The sequence below is a fragment of the Eublepharis macularius genome, chromosome 6 (assembly GCF_028583425.1).
Source record: "Eublepharis macularius isolate TG4126 chromosome 6, MPM_Emac_v1.0, whole genome shotgun sequence".
NCBI classification, from domain to species: domain Eukaryota; kingdom Metazoa; phylum Chordata; class Lepidosauria; order Squamata; family Eublepharidae; genus Eublepharis; species Eublepharis macularius.
Genome location: NC_072795.1, coordinates 67,054,475 through 67,074,710, shown reverse-complemented (window position 1 = coordinate 67,074,710; position 20,236 = coordinate 67,054,475). Strand labels below are relative to the sequence as shown.

At 44.2% G+C, this 20,236-nt stretch overlaps 1 protein-coding gene across 3 annotated transcripts; it reads left to right on the top strand.

Moving 5' to 3' along the window:
* The first annotated feature begins 82 nt into the window (after positions 1–82).
* Positions 83–19,689, top strand: C6H10orf95 (chromosome 6 C10orf95 homolog). 3 transcript variants are annotated; one of them, XM_054983675.1, is made up of 2 exons: positions 83–480; positions 18,233–19,689. In XM_054983675.1, the coding sequence occupies exon 2, from the start codon at positions 18,313–18,315 to the stop codon at positions 18,955–18,957; it is 645 nt and encodes a 214-aa protein (XP_054839650.1). In that variant the 5' UTR covers positions 83–480; positions 18,233–18,312; the 3' UTR covers positions 18,958–19,689. The 3 variants fall into 3 exon arrangements, with proteins under 3 accessions (XP_054839650.1, XP_054839652.1, XP_054839651.1); XM_054983677.1 differs by lacking the exon at positions 83–480 and adding an exon at positions 11,825–11,854; XM_054983676.1 differs by lacking the exon at positions 83–480 and adding an exon at positions 12,855–12,893.
* Positions 19,690–20,236: the final 547 nt, after the last annotated feature.

Below are 20,236 nucleotides of genomic sequence, written 5' to 3'. Positions count from 1 at the left end.
CACAGCGTCAAGTGACGCCCACTGGGCGGCCATTTTTGACACTGAACGCATCTTTCTTGCGATACCATCTTGGATGCAGGCACTGGCGGAAGTTACAGTAACTGGCCGCTGAACGAGCGAGCTGTGACTCACGAAAGCTCATACCCTACCACAAATGTTATTAGTCTTATAGGTTCTACTGGACTCCTGCTGGTCAATTCTTGTATTTGACGAAGGGAGCTTGGTCTCATTGGAAAGCGTTTATACCCCGAAAATCTCGGTCTCTAAGGCGCTACGAGACTCAACTCTTGCAAGAGGGCTACCCACCTGAAAGTAGCCAGTTCTTGTGCCCTGCTTTTTGTGGGAACGGGGGAATTGGAGGAGCTGGAGAAGTCTTCCCACTTCTGCTGAGGCTCGTTGGCTTGATTCTCGTCGTCGTGCCTTGTTTCCTTCTTTCAGTCTTTACTAGTAATACGTTGTAGCGAATTTTAAAAAAAAGATGTACGTAAGTTTGAAATATTTTGCATCTTACCAAAGTTTCAGTAATAAAAGCCACGGAGACTGCCTTACATATTTGGATACAGATACAGGGGGGCTGTGTGCGTGTGTAATACAAAACAATCAAGTAGGATCGAATATCTGTTTGATTTGTATAGGTTCCGTTGCAACGCTGCCATGTGCGTGTTTGTGTGTCATTGAGAAATCATTAAGGGTTCCTCGGGATCCAACCATTACATTTTCTCTACCTCACACAATTTTACTGCAAAAAAACCCTCAAATACATACGCTAGAAAACTCAAACTTTAAATACTCCTAAAAATCAAAATACATTAATCAGATCCTGGATCGGTATATTTAATCTTCTGCATATTCTAGTTTGTATACTTGATTGGGCTCTGTTGGGGTTGCTGAGTGTTGCCCGAGTTACTGTTCACAAAGGTTGCTATAGAATCTGAGTGGCATTCTGATGAGATCCTATTTCTTAAGGCAACAAGACTATGCCTCAAAACCAGAATAGTCTAAAAAGAATGTGAGACCGGATGAAGGAAATAATCATTCTTTTAGCAAGTCTTCTTGAGAAATCAGAATCATAAATGAGTCAGTCACAGAAAGATGGTTATTATGTTCCCCTTCATATTTATCCCTAATTCTTGCAAATATGTCCTGGTCTCAGTGTGAGTTTCCCTTACAAGAAAAGGACTTTATTTACTGGAATTCATGCTAATATAGCTGGTGTGATAACATGACATATAAAGTCTGGACGTGCAATGTAGAAGGATTCAAAGGAATTAAAAGTCGCATAAGACTCCTAGGCTAGTGAGATCCTAGAATTCTCTCTCTGCCTTTATATATTACTTACATATTCATTGGTGCCTTCTTTGCATAATAATACATCCAGGATAGTTAACTTATCTCAGGTGTTTAACATAGTGATTGATGCAACTAGCTAATGGTAGCCACTTAGCCAAATTTATAAAGCAGTGAGCAAGAAAAAGCGGCAGCTACAACTTATGGTTGTTCAAGTGTGAAGCCAAAGTAGAAACTGTATTTCTTTGTTGGAAGGGGAGAAAAATTGGGTTACAGAAGGTAATTATTTTTTTGAATCAGTAAAAAAGTTTGGTAAGTTGTACTACAGCTGTTTTGTTGAAACTGATACATAAATTAGTAATTTTAGGTATTGGTAAATACATACTGTACTATTATCTCTAACTTCTTGTGGTGCCCTTGCACCTGTACAAGGTAAATTGCTTACAAACCAGAGATATTGCCAAAAGAGGTTCACTTACTCTTATCTAGCTTGAAGCATGCTGAGTTTAGTTTTGTAATCTGGTTTGTGAGTTGTGACTAATGAATAGTATTGATTTGGTCTAAATAACTTGCTGTACCTTTAGTAGCTTTACCAAAAGCCAAAATTCATCCTGTAGCTTTTCCTGTTATGCAGCTAGTATGTTGGATCTATCAGTGATGTAATTGTTAAAGATACAGATTGGGTTAAAATTGATACTCCTGGGTATTCAGGGTATTAGTTACAGTTTTTAAAGTTCTTTATGGCCTAGGATGTGTGAATCTGAAAATGGGTGTTACTGTTGCCTAATATCTCTCATTTCCATCTTGTTATGCTATTCATGGATGCTGTAAAGAGGTGCTATAAGGTTGGGGTATTTGCTATGGCTTTTAATAGGAGCAGGGTTTCTTTGGGGTGGGTTATGGAGTGGTTTTTATTATGTTTTGGGATTGTAAGCTATTTGAGCTACAAGTGAAAATGTGGTGGTATAACTATTTTAACTAATAAATAACCAGCACTGGCTAATGTCAGCTAAATGTTTTAAGCATGCTGTTTCTTTTTGTTTAGTCAATGGCAATTCTAAAAGGCATGTAATTTTTTTAGAGTCAAGTTGCATGTTTTAACTGCTATTTATAAAAGGCTAGCCAGAGTAAGAAAAGTTTTAAAAAATTAAATGGGTATAGTTTTATATAAAGGTGAGGGGGGGAAGCAGCAGGATGTTCCTCTGCGTATTTTCATTATAATCTGTCTTCCTAGATAGGTACGATACTTGCAGAAATCAATCTTAAACATGGCCTGCCTGATGAGGTCAGGAAGGCTTTCATTTTTCTGGCTTTATATGAACTGAATTATTCAAAAGGGCTTTTCTACATAGGTAACAGGGCTGTACTATAACAATTTTTTTAACAAATGGTTTACACCACTCTGTATAGTTCATATTGCCTGTTGCTGTAAATAGGATGCTGCTATGTAATTTTCACATTGTCTAATTGTATCATGTTAATACGTATGCTCTGTTTTCACATTTTTGCAATCCAAATCCTATTGCATTGGTTATTGGTTGTTCCATCTTGACTTACACTGTGTAATATGCCTTGAGTCCCAGTGACAAAAGTAGAATATAAATTAACACAAATAAATAACGTTTAATTCTCACTGATTTGAGAGATGCCTTGAGCATAAGCTGAAAAGGCTTTCCTTCAAACCTTATGGGAAGAGATGACCATCAGTGCAATTCACTTGAGCAGCCTCACAAATTTCAGTGAGGTCTCTCTGATACAAGTTGCATGTAGGCTGCAGTTTGACTTATTAGTGATCATCACAGTGCTTATATCTATAAATTTTATACTCCTGTTCTGGTTCAAGGGAAACTTTCTAGAGAGCAACCGTTTTCTTAAAATATGCTGCATATTCTTAATTAATCGATTAATACTTTGTACTATCCTGTATTTGTGGCTTAATAGCAGTTGCATTATGGGGTGGAGAGAGATGGGTAAAAGGGAGGAGGGGTGACAGAGGTCAGTAAGAAGGAAGGAGGGAATTACTGTTAGACTTGAATGGATTATTGTGCATCATCGTATCCTGCACCACAAAAGGAATGATAATGCACCTCTACAGTTATAGGTATCTCCTTAGTGAGCCTTTACTGCGACAAACAGGTCTGACCAGGTGCCCAAGAGGTGATTACCCTCTTAGCTGCAGGGAGAGGTAGGTATGTGTCCTGCTTTGCAGAGGCAAAGATAGTACGATGAGTTGGCTGAAGCATCCTGGGGATGTAGGACTGCAGGGGATTGCTTATGGGGTAGAGAATGTGCTGTCCTGTAGGAGTGCATCGTCGTTCTAATACATTTGTTAAAAAAGAAAGGCATAAATGGAGGCATATACAACGCAAGTGCTCTTTTCTCCAAAGGAAACCAATCCAGATAAATGCTACCCCTGGAACTTCTCAATGATCAAAAAAGTGTAATGTATACTTGAAGCTTAGGATCATTATGGGGTGAAATCAACATAGCTGAGACTTTTATGAAAGACAGTCTTTCTGGGGAGGGAAAAATGTTGCTGTGAACCTAGGTATCTGTCAGCCAAAACTTTTGACTGCAGGCCTCAAGTTTTTTGTGAGATTGGATCTTATTCTTTTGTTTCCTTCTGCTTAAAATAAGGCTTCTTGCATGCTGTGGCTTGTTTGGTTAATTATTCCTTTGTTAAACTATGGTTTCAAACTTGTTTCTGGTAGCCATTCCTCTAACTGTGTAATTTATCTGCTTGGTTTATTTAGCTGCCATACAGTGCTTCTGTCTGTATGCAGTTGATCTTGTGGTTCTTTAATCTCTTTTTGCTCTCTCTCTCCCCTTTCCACCTTAGTCTGCACAGTGCATTTATTTGCATTGCATGACAATATCAAAGCGTCTGAAAAGTATTTTGGTAAGAACTTTCAGTGATGCATTTTCTGAAGTCTAGAAAAAAACACTGTCAATCAATCCAAGCTTTATTATTGAAACCATTTATATGCATGCCTTTGATAACAATAACAATTCATTTATATACTACCCTTCAGGGCAACTTTTAGCCCACACAGAGCGGTTTACAAAGTGTGTTATTGTAATCCTCATGACAATCACCCTGTGAGATGAGTGGGGCTGAGAGAACTCCAAGAAGCTTGGACTGAACCAAGGTCACCCAGCTGACTTCAAGCGGAGGAGTGGGAAATTAAACCCAGTTCTCCAGATTAGAGTCCTGCTGCTCTTAATCTCTATAGCAAATTGGTTTGAAATGGTTGTGTGGTATATGAATCTGTTGCACAAGGCACAAAGGTTATGTGGGTGTCTGCTGAAGGGATAATTAGCTGCGAGGGTAGGAATCCAAACTTATAAATTGTAAAGAAACGTGTGTTTCTTCTTTTTACAATTCTCTAGGGAGTTCTGTATCACATAACTACTGAGTGGCTATACAGCAGTGTTAAGTGTAGGGTAAGAGTAGATTGTATGATTCCTTTTGCCGCTTCAGCATCTGTTCCTTGCATGGATACTTCACAGGTACAGACCTCACATTTAGAAGTGTGAATTGCTTCACTTCATACAACAGATGGGAAAATAACTGCTGTGCTCGCTTTCTACTAGCAGGATGCTTGTGAATGCTTACTAGCATTACAAATGTGGACAAGCTGGGCTAGAACCAGGAAAACAACACAAATAATTTAACACAAGGAAATAATTTCTAGATGTTACCAGTGCCACCACCTGTAGGCTGAACTGTACGCATTCTTCTGCATGTGGCCAATAGTTTCTCCTGGTGAAGCATCTTGATTGTGGCCAGCATGCTAGAAGAAAATATTATTCTCTCCTTCTAGTCAGTATATCATCAAATTCCAATGTATTTGTGTAAGTGGAAGTTGGGACACTGATGCCATCAGCTACCATGACTGGGCAGTGACAACAGGAGAAAGTGATACGGGTTTATGGGCTTGATGTATCCCACTAGTTAGCTTTCACATGGAGTTCCTCAGTGGGTAACATAGCCAGCTGCCTGCTTTAGTAAAGCCGCATGCCCCTCCCCCCTGCAGATTTGGCTGTGGATCCTCGGCTGAATATGTCTGGATCCTCAGCCATATTTTTATAGCTGCTGGTACATAGTTTCTCTGGTAGGTAAATAACTGCTTAATGCCTCAGGACAGTCATTGCTGATTCATCAGTTTGGGTTAGAAGGTAGTTCTCGAGCACTTGCACCACCCACTGGAGCTTGGTGAAGATGGCACCTTTCTAGCTGAACAGTGGAGCTGGACAGCAAAGATAGCAGTTTGTTGATAGAGAGGAATTGAGAGCTGGCTGGAACATCTCTTTAGAAGCAGAAGTAGCTACTGTGCTGTCTGTTCATAGGAGTGTATTGGCTTTGCCCTGCTCTGACTGTAACTCTGTAGCTATTACAGAGATGGCATACTTCCCTTTGGATGATGGTACTGGAGACTTGAACACTGCCCCTGAAATGTTCCACTGCTTGGCAAAAAGGAGAATGTGTAATAATTTTGCCTCTGATACTGCACAATTAAGAGGCTGGGATCTTGGCTGATGTATTTTCCTTCACCCACATTACTCACCACCATCAACAGGCATTTGTGGACCACCTTCTCTCTGTGCTGTCCATCTTTCTCATTCCTTTCCATTTTCAGTCTTCCCCCGTTCATTCTCTCCAACACATGCAGCATTGATGGCAAGGTTTCATGGCCATAAGCAGGGCTTGTTCCAGATATTATGGAGGCCTGGCAAGTTACCACTGGGAGGCCCGATAGGCTGCAGGGAGATCAGTGAGCAGTAGTCATGCCTGCTCTGCTTCTTAAAGTCTCTCTATACAGGACATTTTACACAGGGAAACTCAAGTGAAAGATCTTACATTGTGGATACACATGCATTGCTAGGGAGACAGAGGTCACTAGCATATAAGACCACACAGAAAGTAAATCACTTGAGCGTTTCCCATGTAAGGTGTCTTGTGTAGAGAGACTCTCAGCCTCCCCTCAGTGAAGAAGCAGCTTTAGAGACAAGGAGCAGCTGTCACTACTTCATGGGGAAGGGTAAAGTGTAGGCTGGCCGCAATGGTGACAAGCAGCTGGAGAGAAGCAATGGCTGAGTGGCAGAGTATTTGCTTTGCATGCATAAGGTCACAGGTTCAATCCTTGTCAACCCTTGCTAATTTTTAAACTGCTAGTAGGTAATGCGAAATACTTCTGCCTGAGACCCCGGAGAACCACTACCAGTGTGAAAGGACAAAACTGTCCATGATAGACCTACTGTCTGACTCAGAATAAGGCAGATTCCTGTGTACCACCACTTCCAAAAAAGGGGACCCATTTTGGCTGGCAGGGGATCAGATGTATTCTGGTGAAGGTAAAATAGAAATCCTCCTCTATCAGAGCGCTGAAAGAAGCAGTGGTGGCAACTATGTGTTTGTCATTGTTGTAGTAGCAAACTGGGGGTTGGTGATGGACTTGGTCATAATAGGCCCTGAACCCTCATAGCTATCCAGTCCTGATATCAACCTGGTCATAAGTGCAATTCAGTATGAGATAACAATGCTGCTCACATTTCTAAGAGTTGAAGGAAGGGTTCTAAATCAAAAGGTATCACATTAGGCAGGGTTCAACCCTGGCACCTTCTGTTCAAGTACTAGTGAATAGTATGTATGTATTTTGTATTTATTATGTATGTGTATTTATTTATTTTTTATTTTATTTATGTATAGTCCACCTTTCTCACCGAGACTCTAGGCGGATTACATAGCGTGAGATTAGTACAATCAGTATCTGGAACATTTCCACACAGTGTTAAGAACATTTCCACAACATTGTCATAGGATTTTACAAAGACGTAGTGTTAGCAAGGATCCATTACGGAGTTGAAAAATAGCTGAAACAGAACACAATCAATTCTAGGACTGACATTAGATAAACATGAAGTACCGGAAGTATAAGAGTACATAGATAATATGAGTACAACATAATAAGAGTACAATAAGAGTAGATAATAAAGGTACAACAGATAATATGCAAGGCAACATAGCGGTGAAGTCTATGGTCCCTAACTCATTAATGAAGCATTTGAGACCACTACCTATAATACATCCCTCCCATCTAGGGATCCCAGACCCCTGGTGGGGGCGGGGGCGGGGGACCTTCCCCGCCCCCGCCCCTACTTACCTGAGCAGCGGGGGGGGGCGCACCTTCCTTGTGTGTTCCCCGCGGCACGGCGTGCTCCCATGCGCCACAGCCGCTGGAATTGGGCCCGTTTTGGCCCGCATCAGGGCTGCTGTGGAGCGCAGGAGCGCTCCTGCACTCTGCAGTGCTCAAAACAGGCACAATCCATGGCAAACAGGGCCCGTTTTCAGCAGCTGCAGAGCTCTCCGCAGCACCCCAAAACGGGCCCATTCTGCCACAGATCGGGCCCGTTTTGAGGTGCTGTGGAGCGCAGAGCCAAAAACAGGCCCATTTCAGCTCAGATTGGGCCCATTTTTGAGGCCCTGCGGAGCACAGGAACATTCCTTCGCGCCGCAGCACCAAAAACAGGCCATTCTGCTGTGGATCGGGCCCATTTTGAGGTGCTGCAGAGCGCAGGAACGCTCCTGCACTCCGCAGCACCTCAAAAATGGGCCCAATCCACAGCAGAACGGCCCATTTCTGGTGCGGTGGAGCGAAGGAGTGCTCCGCAGCACCCGAAAACGGGCCTGCCCAGGGGCCGCGCAATGATGTCATTCCTGAAGTGATGTCATTGTGCCTGTGGGGGGGGGGCACGCACGAGCTCTGCGTGCGCTCACCCTCCTCTCCCCAAAGGTAAGTGCCAGCCCCTGTCCCCCGCCAGAACGTTGAGGGGGCCTGGCAACCCTACTCTGATCTGAGTAAAAAGCCTTTTTGAATAATACGGTTTTGCATCGTTTGCAGAAAGCCAGGCGTGTGGGGGCTCTCCTAACCTCCTCAGGCAGACTGTTCCATAGGTTGGGGGGCCACCACAGAGAAAGCCCGTGTGCGGGCTACTGTTGATTTCGCCCATGTGCAGGCTGGCACCTGCAAGAGACCCTGTTCAGATGAGCGAAGCTGCTGTGGAGGGATATAAGATGGGAGGCAATCTTGTAGGTATGCTGGGCCAAGGCCATGTGGAGCTTTATATGTAATAACCAATACCTTGAACTGAGCACAGTAACTGATAGGTAGTCAATGGAGTGACTGTAGGATGGGAGTGGTGTTCTTGCTCCTGCTTGCTCCTGCTAACAGTCGAGCCGCAGCGTTTTACACCAATTGGAGCCTCCTAGTTGACTTAGATAGGAGACCAATGTATAGTGCTTTACAATAGTCAAGTTTTGATGTTACCATAGCATGGATCCAGGTTGCCAGGTCAGCTGTGTCGAGGTAAGAAGCCATCTTCCAGGCTAGAGTGAGATTGTAGTAAGCGTTTTTTTGTGATTGCCTTAACTTGTTTTTCTAGTATTAGCGCTGGATCCAGTACAACCTCTAGGCTCTTAACTGAGTCAGCTAGGGTCAGACGAACTCCATCAAAAGTGGGGAGTCTTTCAAGATCTCTGCCTTCTCAACAAGCATCACTTCAGTCTTGTCTGGGTTTGATTTCAGTTTGTTGTTTTTCAGCCATTTCACCACAGCTATCAGGCAGCAGTCTAAGATTTCTACTGCATCCTGTGAGGACCTGGATAGCGAGATATAGAGTTGAGTGTCATCTGCATGTTGATGACATCCCGCTCCATAGCTGCGAATGAGTTCACCTAAAGGTTTTACATAGAGATTGAATAACATGGGAGATAAGATTGAGCCCTGTGGAACCCCATAAGTTAGTTTCCATTCTGCAGATAGATGATCTCCGACGGCAACCCTTTGAGCCCATTCCATGAAAAACTATTTAAACCAGTCCAGGACACATCTTTTGATGCCCACTTCTGTTTCTAAACTCCTCAACAGGATGGCATGGTCTACTGTGTCAAAGGCTGTAGACAGATCCAGGAGGAGCAATAAGGAGACATGGCCTTTGTCTATATTCAGATGGAGAACATCCACTGGACTGGAAAGGGTCTAGAGCGCTAGAGTTTTCCAAGAAGATCTGAAGTTGGTCAGCTACTGCTAGGGTTACCAACTCCAAGCTGGGAAATTCCTGGAGATTCTTGGGGTGGAGCCTGGAGAGGCCAGAGGCTGAGGAGGGAAGGGACCTCAGCATAGAATCCACCCTCCAAAGCACCCATTTTCTCAAGGGGAACTGATTTCTATGACCTGGAGAATAGCTGGAATTCCAGGAGATCTCCAGCCACTACCTGGAGGCTGGCACCCCTAGCTACTGCTCTCTCTATCACTTTGCCCAGAAAGGGCAGGTTAGAGACTGGGCAATAATTGGCCACATCAGTTTTGTCTAGGGATGGTGTTTTAATTAGTGGATGGATAACTGCCTGTTTGAGTGGTGGAAGGTGGCCTGAGTTAGTGATTGATTTACAGTAGATCTCAGTGGTTCATTTATGTGATCTTTACTTGATTTTTAACAACCAAGAAGGGCAAGGATCAAGCACACAAGTAGTGGCTTTCATAGATGCCAGGATCCTGTTAAAGACTGTCGTTGTAATTGGTTTAAAGCAGTCTAAATGTAGGCCAGATGGTGTATTAAGCATTTCTCCTGTCTTGTTTGCATCTAGATCAGAGTGTATGCATGCTATTTTATCAGCGAAAAACTTAATAATAATAGTAACATTCGATTTATATACCACCCTTCAGGACAAGTTAATGCTCGCTCAGAGCGGCTTACAAAGTATGTTGTTATTATCCCCGCAACAAACACCCTGTGAGGTGGGTGGGGCTGAGAGAGCTCCAGAGAGCTGTGACTAGCCCAAGGTCACCCAGCTGGTTTCAAGTGGAGGAGTGGGGAATCAAACCTGGCTCTGCACATTAGAGTCCCACTGCTCTTAACCACTACACTAAACTGGCTTAGTAAAAACCTCACAGCTAATTGTCTGTTCTTGGGACTGTAAAGGTTCAGATTTAGGGGTTAGAAGGTATTTGGATATCCTGAACAGTTGGGAGGGTCATGAACTAGCCAATGCAATGGTTACCGAGAAATAACGTTACTTTGCTGCTTTCACTTCTGCTTCATAGATCCTCCAGTATGTTCTGTAGCAAGCTCTATCAGCTTCCCTGCACATTTTTCGCCAGCGTCTTTCTAGACATCTTCCAGCCCTCTTCAGGTCAGCCAGCTCCATGGTAAACCATGGTACTGGCTTTTGTCCCAAGGGCTGGAGGGGTTGACAATGAGCTATGGTGTCAATAGCTTCAAGGAGCTTTGTGTTCCACGCTCCTACAGCAGCTTCTGTGGAGCATGTGTCTGGAATTCTAAAATCTCCCAAAGCATTTTGAAATCTGGGAGGATCTATGAGCCTTTGTGGGTGAATCATTTTAAGTGGACCCATTTTGAGGGGTGCTGGGGCTATATTCAAGTTTGCCTTCAGCACATGATGGTCTGACAATGGTTCTGGCCAAATTTCCAATGCTGAGCCAAGGTCTTCCCTCAAAGGCTCAGTGCAAAATATTAAGTCTAGTGCGTGGCCTCTTTCAGCCAGGGAAGCTATAAATTCCTGAGCTGGGCCTGACTTTGAACACTCAGCATGGATTTGAAGTCTCCCAGAACAATAAGTCTAGGTGTTTAATAGTTACTTCTGCCATAGTTCCACCCTACCTACATCTCTGTGCTATTCGTGGATGCACTGTTACTCTTCTGCCCTAACTGACTGCACTATTTGATCACAGAGATTTACTTCTTGCAGTGTTTACAGAGGATACTGTGGCAGAGCTCTGAACTTGCCAACAGTGGCTGCCAATGAAGCAGCACGCAAGGTAAGAGTTGCACTTTCTGGATCTTTTACAGTAGCATAAAGAGTACTGTGATGCAATTGTGGCTCCCCAAAAATATTTCTGCACACAGCAATATTGCTGATTGTTCATGGGATCACTTCAGAGATGAAAGGATTTTTCAGAGGTGAGGCTTAGACCTTCAGAAATGTGGTAATAAATCCACTGTTTTCTTTCTGAGCTGATCTCTTTTGAAATTACATAATGAGAAAGGGGGCTAAAGGGATGCCTTTTGTTAGGGCAGATACTTGGTTCACTTATATGTTTCTGGCTGTTCAGAGGAAAAATTACAGGAATGAATAGTGTTTCTCATAAGTGTTTCATTTATTCTCTTAAAGAGTGTTTGAAAGAGAAGATTAGAGGAAGCCTTAATAGGGAAAGTTTCATGTGAGATAAGGCAGATCTGACTCTTCCTGCAACAGCCATAACAGCAGGCTTATGGCTGTTGATCTTTGCTTAGAAACTGTATTTCCTTAGAGCATGGGAGGAGTTACTACATTGGAACCATTCTCTTCTTTGAGATGTTTTGCTTGAATTTCTATATCAAGGACAGAAGCTTCTGTTATGGGAAGCAGAGCCCTTGAGATTTCTCCAGCTGGATTTCACTCCCCACCCCTTTAGGAGGCTGCACCTGGTTGCTAACTATTTCTTTGTCCTTTGCTTGTGTCAACAATGTTTGGAATCTGAGCTCAGGAAGAGAACTGTTTAAGCAGGTAACTGGGCTTCAGTGCCTACTTTTTGTGTTGTGATGGGGACTCTTTTTGGTAGCTGCTGGGCTTGCCATCTTTGCAGGTGCCAACTGTGGCTGGCTGGGATTGGTGGGGAGGTATGAAGAATTGGGGGATATGGGAAACTGGATGCCAGACAACTAGAGGGGGAAAGCATGGTCTGTTTGTGGAGATGTGTGCTCAGATATTAGCCATCACCTTGGCTGTAGGTCCCAGTTTTGAATATTTGCCTCCTTCGTGTAGTAAACTAGATTTTGGAATCTAAGCAATTGTAGTGGAAGAAGGGGTCTCTTACTTTGTCCTTACTCTGAAATAAAATGGTGGAGTGAGATGGAAAGATACAACTTTGTTATGCTGAGCTCTTTCCCCTCCCCCCACAAATGTTGCATGGTATATGATCCTCTGTTTGACCTATCTTTTGCTTGCATGTAAGGTGCTTGTTAGCTTCCCTTGCCCATCATCATTTCCATTAGGAGATAGAGTTGATATTCAGAGTGTTGTACAATCAAGGACTGGCTTACCACAGTAAGGTAGGATTGGGTAAAGTCAACATGGGCTTTCAGTAGTATCTTAGAAATGCTTCCACACATGCCCAGGTTATTATTTGCTGTATCCGAGACTCACATTTGCTAGGCCTGAATCATCTACTCTAGTATATAGAATGTAGGTATCTATTTGCATTGACTCAGAGCAATCCTTGTGTCCTGGTAAAGCAGGTGAGTGTAAATAGATTGTTCTGTAGAAAGTTTTTGTGAGAGTGGAAACCAGCATGCTTATCAGCAGTTGGGATAAGCAAAACTTGTCCCAACAAGCAAGGCCTTTTGATTATGGTATGTAGTAGTGCGTACATCCAAAGCACATGTTGTTGTGAAAGTTTTCTTTGTGAGAGGACTTCCAGCTTTCAGTGGTTGGGCATGTGATAAGTCCCTGGTATGTATCTTAGCAGAACAGTAAGCTTTGGCTGTTCAAGGTCTCTGAGTGTACAGCAAGTATTAGCCTGATACAGAACTCCAGGTCTGCCTTTGTAAGTATGCTTTAAGTCTGTAGGACTTGCTGAGGATCAAGCTGTATCCAAATCTGGCTTCTTGACTAGGGACTGGTTCACCCGTAAAACAAAACCATGGTTTGGTTTTGCATGACTGACACTTGGCTCTAAGCATGTTTATGTCCCCTTTCTCCACTGGAGAGCCAGTTTGGTGTAGTGGTTAAAGAGCGCAGGACTCTAATCTGGAGAACCAGGTTTGATTCCTCACTCCTCCACTTGAAGCCAGCTGAGTGACCTTGGGTCAGTCACAACTTCCAGCTCTCTCAGCCCTACCCACCTCACAGGGTGTTTTGTTGTGGGAAAAATAATAACATACTTTGTAAACTGCTCAGAGTGGATGTTAAGTCATCCTGAAGGGCAGTATATAAATCGAATATTATTATTAATGTTATTATTATTTCCTCTTTAGAATATACTGTAGCTTACTAGTTAAGAAGAAAAGTGGCAACATGATGGATATGGAGCATATGAGTCGGTCAAGCTATGGTTTGATGTTATGAACAGAGGCTACTGAATATGCATGGGAAGTTATGGGCCATTTCGACACTGCTTACCTTCTCTCGGAATGACCCGGAACATCGAGCAAAAAACGCGCAAGATCGTGTTTTTTCGCGCGAGATTTGCACGACGTCATTTTTTGCGTGATGTTCCAGGTTATTCCGAGAGAAGGTAAGCAGTGTGGAAACGGCCATGGTTTGTAAGGGCTTCCTTGCACATTTTTGAGTTTTTGATTTTATATATGTACCAGTGTTGGTGATCATAAGCACATACATTCTGTGCTTCTAGTTGTACTGAAGTGCATTTTGTATACTCTTAATTAACTTGGTGTAGAATTCTTGTGTTAGTTCACTTAGTGCTCCAACAAAACTGAGTTATGCAAATTAAGCAAATCTGTATACCTACTTTTGGCATAATTCTGCTTATGGCCTGCTGAAGCTCTACTCTTTGGCTGCAGGAAGATTAGGTCAGTTCGGTGGGCAGTTGTGTTGGTCTGCAGCAGAACAGCAAGATTTGAGTCCAGTGGCACCTTAGAGACCAACAAGGTTTTCAGAATGTAAGCTTTCAAGAGTCAAAGCTCCCTTCAGATGACTGGACTAAAATCCTACTGTTTGACTCAGGTCACACACTTAAGCATATCTTTGCAACCACATAGGCACTTTCAAAAATGAAAGCCGAAGCTCTATTCTGTACCTAGCTCAGTTTTCTATGCTCATGCAAAATCAAGGCCTGCACACAGCCCTAATTATGAAGCACTGCATTTGCCTGGAACGGAAGTCATAAGCTAATGTGGGTTGAGAGAAATCTGTTTTTTTGCCACAGTAGTCCAATCCTCATACAGGACTGATACTTTGTTCGGGGCTGTTTGTACTAAACTGGGAAATCAAAGTTGCTGTATATGTACTTTCAAGCAGTTTAGACATTTGCATACTCATGATTGGCAAGTTGCTAGTATTGATACAACATGTAGTATTTTCACTTCCCCCGATAAAAGCAGTGTTTATGCTATAAAAACTAAAGTATTCCTTTTCCTTATTACCTAATACCTTCTGTTCCTGTCATGTTTGTATTTTACTTTATGCCCCCCCAACAAGGTACCCCCAGCCACTTCTAATCTCCATTATTCCCTAAAGCAGGGGTCCCTAACCCCCGGGCTGCGGATGGGTACTAGTCCATGGCCTGTTAGCAACCGGGCCACACAGGAGGTGAGTGGCGGGCAAGCGCAGAGCCAGCTCCAGGGAGCAGGTGAAGTAGGCGGTTGCCGTCTTGGGAGGGGCGGCCACCCCTCGCCTGGCCAGCCCTGCACTTTTCATTAGAAATATCACCTTGCCTGGCCGGCTGACTCCCATCATACCTCTGGGTCGCTCCTCCCACTCCCAGCTGGCACACATGCAGTTGCTGCTTCATGCTGTGGTCGGTCTAGCTGCACTTGCTGGAGCTGCTGCTGCTGCCCTGCCCTGCCCTGCCCTCACACCTTTGTGTGCTGTGTCACTGCTGAGCCCGCCGGGCAGCCAGCCGCCATGAGCATTGCCTGCCATCTGTCCCAGTCTGCCTCTGCCTGCCTCTTCCTCTCCTCTGGTGACATGGCTGCTGCTGGAGAGTGGAGAAGCTCCACTGGTCTCCTGCCTGCACAGTTGCGCTAAAAAATATAGACCTCGTGGCAGTGCAGCTGCTGGGCGGCTCTGTGTCCTGTGGCTGGCTGCTGCTGCCCTCTCCAATGACCGGTCCATGAGTACTGGCCTTATACTGTGTCTGCTGCCACCCACTGCCTCCTATTACCCCCAGATGGGACTGTCTAGTTGCAGGAAAACAAGCTCAGGGCTCCCACTGATTCTGCATCGTGGTGAGTTGTATAATTTCATTATATAATGTAATAATAGAAATAAAGTGCACAATTGTATCATCCTGAAACCATCTCCCCCCCACCCCGCCCCTCAGTCCGTGGAAAAATTGTCTTCCACAAAACCAGTCCCTGGTGCCAAAAAGGTTGGAGACCACTGCCCTATAGGGAAAACTATGGGGCTATCCAGGGGGATGGGGGTGGCATTTTGCCAAAGAAAACTACAACATTTACAAGTGACATACTCCTGACTATCCTCTAAAGTTCCCCAAGTTCCATGAAGATTGGATCCTGGGAGGCCATTATATGGTCCTCCAAAGAAGGTGCCCCCCCCAGCCATCTCCAATCTCCATTATTCCCTATGGGGAAAACTAAGGGAGCTATCTAGGGGGCTGGGGGTGGCATTTTGCAAGCAAAATCCACCAAATTTGCTGGGGACCTACTCTGTCCTCTAAAGATTCCCCAAGTTTCAGGGAGATTGGATCCTGGGGGGGGGGGCATGATTCATGTGTTTCAGCAGTGGAATTCATTTTTCCCCACAATAGAGACTAATGGAGAGTGGCTGGTAAGCCTGCTCAGGGGATGCTGGTTTGGGGGGGGGCTTAATTTTGGTTCTGTTGGGATGTCTGATGTGTAGATTGTAATTGAGAGTGTGCCTGTGTCCATGGCAACCATGATCCATGTGTTTCTGCAGTGGGAGTGTTTTTCCTACAATAAAAACAAACGGGGTGGCTGGAGTCACCTTCTTTGCAGGGCCATAAAGTGGTCCCCCTATGGTCCAGTCTCCCTGAAACTTGAGGGGTCTTTAGAGGACAGTTAAGAGTAGGTCCCCTGCAAATTTGGTGGATTTTGCTTGCAAAATGCCACCCTAGTCCCCTAGATAGCTCCCCTAGTTTTCCCCATAGGGAATAATTGAGATTGGAGATGGCTAGGGGCACCTTCTTTGGGGGTCCACTCTTCATGGAACTTGGGGGGTGGACTTTAGAGGGCAGTCAGGAGTATGTCCCTTGTAAATTTTGTAGAGTTCTTTTGCAAAATGCCCCCCATCCCCTTGGATAGCCTCCTGAAATCCAATCTTCATGAATCTTGGGGAGTTGTTAGAGGACAGTTAAGAGCAGATCCCCAGCAAATTTGGTAAAATTTTGTCCAGAAACGGCCCAGGGCCCCCAAAAGCCCCAAATCGCATTTCCCATTGGAAACAAGGGCCAAACTTTACCAAATTTGCTCTGTACTGCCAAGGAAGATTTGAGCATTCACAATGTGAAGGTGTATCATAGGATATCATCCCTTGTCTCAGAGAAACAGGGAGGTAACCTGTGCCAGTCCCTTCATGGGATTGACTGTCATGTGGCTGAAGTGTGCGAGTGAACAGAAAAGTAACGGGGGAAACATGTAAATGCAATCACATGTTCTCCCCGTGTAATTTATCTCGTGTAGTTCAGCTCTCAGACATTCAAGCCCACCCATTTCTGATCAGGGGTCTGGAGACTGAGCCCTACGAGGAAAGGCTGAGGGCTTTGGGAATGTTTAGTTTGGAGAAAAGGAGATTGGGGGGGGGACATGATTGCTCTTTTTAAACATTTGAAAGGCTGTCATTTGGAGGAGGGCAAGGAGCTGTTCCAGTTGGCAGCAGAGGATAGAACTCAAAGCAGTGGGCTTAAATTACATGCAGAAAGGTGCTGGCTGGATATGAGGAAAAACTTTTTCATGGTCAGAGTAGTTCAAAGGTGGAATCAGCTGCCTCGGCAGGTGGTGAGCTCCCTTTACTGGCAGTTTTCAAGAAGAGACTGGATGAATATTTGTCAGGGATGTTTTAGGCTCATCCTGCATTGGGCAGGGGGTTGGACTAGAAGGTCTGTATGGCCTCTTCCAACTCTATGATTCTGTGATAACTGTGGTACGTTGAAGAAGAGGCTTCAGCCTTCTTGTGCTGTTTTTGCATTCTGAAACTGCTTTATGGGGGCACTGTATGCTCCAATGTGTGGCTCCCAGTCCCTGGGGTAGTTTCAGAACCCAAAAACAGCATGGGGAGAGGCAGGCTTTATCTACACAATGGTTACATAAAAACTAGGCCCCTGCGTGTCTAGAAGGCCCCAAATTCCCATCACTCACACATCTGATGTGTACAGAACTTGGCTCTTGGTTGTAGAGCTAGTGGAATTCTGGATTCGGTTCAAGGTGCAGGTTTTGACCTATAAAGCCCTAAATGGATTGGGACTAGCATACCTAAGGGGCCACCTCTTCCTGTATGTGCCCTGGAGAATGCTCCGATCAGCTGGAAAACATGTGCTGGTGGTCCCTGGCCCCAGGGAGGCTCAATTGGCCTCAACCAGGGCCAGGGCCTTTTCGGTCCTGGTCCCAACCTGGTGGATCTCTCTGTCTGAGGACACCTGGGCCCATCAGGATCTTCTATCATTTCAGCGGGCCTGTAAGATGGAGATGTTCCACCAGGCATATGGTTGAGGCCAACATGAGATCCTCACTGAGCCTCCCACCAGCCTCCCATTAAGTGTGGGGTTATACACTGTCCACCAGCCGGCTGCCCAACATATGGGTACAGCACAGGGCTATGTAGTGCCCATTCATTAGCTGACCCACGTATGGGTTGCTGTACATTATCTGTCCGTTTCCCTCCCCCTGAATGCTGATGGGCAGGAATCTGGAATTGACCCCATCTTGGGACAGTTATTATCTGTTTGTTGATTTTATGATGAACTGTTTTATTAATTGTTTTTAATATTTGTATTATATTTTTATAACTGTTGTACCTCACCCTGAGCCTGCTTGCGGGAAGGGCGGGTTTGAAATGTAATAAATAATAATAATAGTCATCCTCTGTGAACAAATCCTAGAGCAATGTCTTGTTTTCCTTGGATATGAAGGAGTTATTTATTCCTTTGCCTTTAATATTTAGCATGTTCATCTATATGTAGACTACTGCATATTTACCATCAACTGCAGAATTTCTCTGTCTCCACAGCTTTGGAAAGCACAGGGTGAGATACTACGTGGGACAGATACTTGCTTGAGGAGAAGCTGTCTTATGTACCGTGTACGACTATGGCTTTATATTACCCAAACATGATACAGGCCTCCCCTTATACCTACCTCCCCTTTGGACCAAATCGTGTGCTTGAAACGCAACCAACGACCATATTACCCCCTGTTCAGATGCAGAGCTTCTACAGCAGGCCTCTTGCTGTGGTCATGGACCGTAACAATGGCTATGGTGATAATTCAGCAAACCAAGTGGAGTACCATCACATCTACGGTGCAAATCCTTACTTCCATCCTTACCCTTACTGGCACTTTCCACAGGTGAGCCCTCTTCCTTTGTACAACCCCTATTCAAACTATCGTCCTTATGCAACCTACCAGAGACCAGGTTGTGATTTATGGCCTGAAGGATTCACCCTGAGAGGGGAGCTCCGTTGGGGTAGGCTGGAGAGAGTTACAGGACCAAGGCGAGACCTACCAGAATTTGTGAAAGATGATCTCCGAAGGGTTTATGGCACCTATCCAAGGACAGATGTTTCCATTACGTACCACAATGGGGAGTTTGTTGTGAAAGGGGACCCTAGAACGGGAGAACAAGAATATAGGATAGAGAAAAGAGTCATCAGAAAGGAATCCACCCCGACTGCTAGTGAAGCTGAGGACAGCGGTGAAGACCGAGGCAAGAAGAAAAAGAAATCAAAGAGATGATGTGGCTGATTTAAAAGGACTGCTGACTGAACACCTGTGTTTAGGTCCAAGTGTCAGTGATGGCAACTTTCCAAATTGGGCTGTAACCACGGAACAGAAAATGGGGAGAGTTTCTTATGTAACATTTTTAACTTGCAAATAGTGGTGTGTTTCAGTTTATTAGGGCTTGTGTAACTCACTAATATGTACACTTTCTCATATCCTCAAGGAAATGTTACTTATTCTTCTAGCACCTGAGACTTTTGAGTAACTTAGAGTCCATTGTTGTAGGGCCTATCCATTTGACTGACCAAAATGCACAGCTGAATGGTGTTGCTGGCCTTATTTGCTCCTCAAAGTACCACTTTACAATTGATCACAATGAACAATCTTCAGTCCCTCTGAAGATGGATCTCCCCTCCCCTGAACACTAACTACTAATTATGACTCACTAAGGAATTGGAAACAGAACTTGAGGTGATAGTATGAGGTGATGGGACACAGAGCATCTGCTCTCTCACACCTGTAGCTTCAGGTAAATTGCAACATGTGCCTGAGTAAATTTTGTTTTGGCAGATTTTGTAGTAAGCAGTTTTTGCTGTAAGCAGTTTTAGCGATCTGTAAAGTTCTATGCTGTTGATGGTTCTTTCCTAGTCTGAGATCAATTGTGTATGCAGGCTTAATTGAATTGTGCATGGCCATTGGGTTGCAATCTAATATGTACACAAGTTAAATGTACAATTTTAAATAAAGAAAAACAAGCATTTATTCCTGTGTGACTCCATCTTATTATGAAACTCTTCCATGTGGGAAGAGTCTCTCTACACAAAGCATCTTACACAGGGATGCTCAAGTGTAGAGAGATGCAATGTTAGTTAGGAAGCATAGTTTTAAAAGACAGAGTTGGCAAAGATCGCTCCTCAGAGGGGCCGTCGTCACACGGGCTTAAAATTAGTGCGAAAATTGCGCAATCTACCGCAAAATTCCCACCTTATTCTGGCACTGTTGCGAGTCTGAGATTTCTCCTCTGGTCTCAATTTTCGTGCTATAATCTGCTTCCGTGTGACCATCCGGCATCGATTTCTATCCCATAATGACGGAATTTTCCCTTTCTTATCTTGACCCGTTATCCCAGACGCCCTTTCGCGCTATCCTGCAGCGAGCTCCTTTTTTTTTTTTTAAAAAACGTCCTTATATCGCTATAACGTCATAATATTATAAAAATACAAAGCAATGAAAGAGTGTTCTTTCTATGCTGCTCGAGCAGCATAGACCGAAAAAGTCTTTCCGCTGCCCTTCG

Coding starts and splice junctions, on each gene's coding strand:
- C6H10orf95 (XM_054983675.1), top strand. CDS start 18,313: ATGGCTTTATATTACCCAAACATGATACAGGCCTCCCCTTATACCTAC.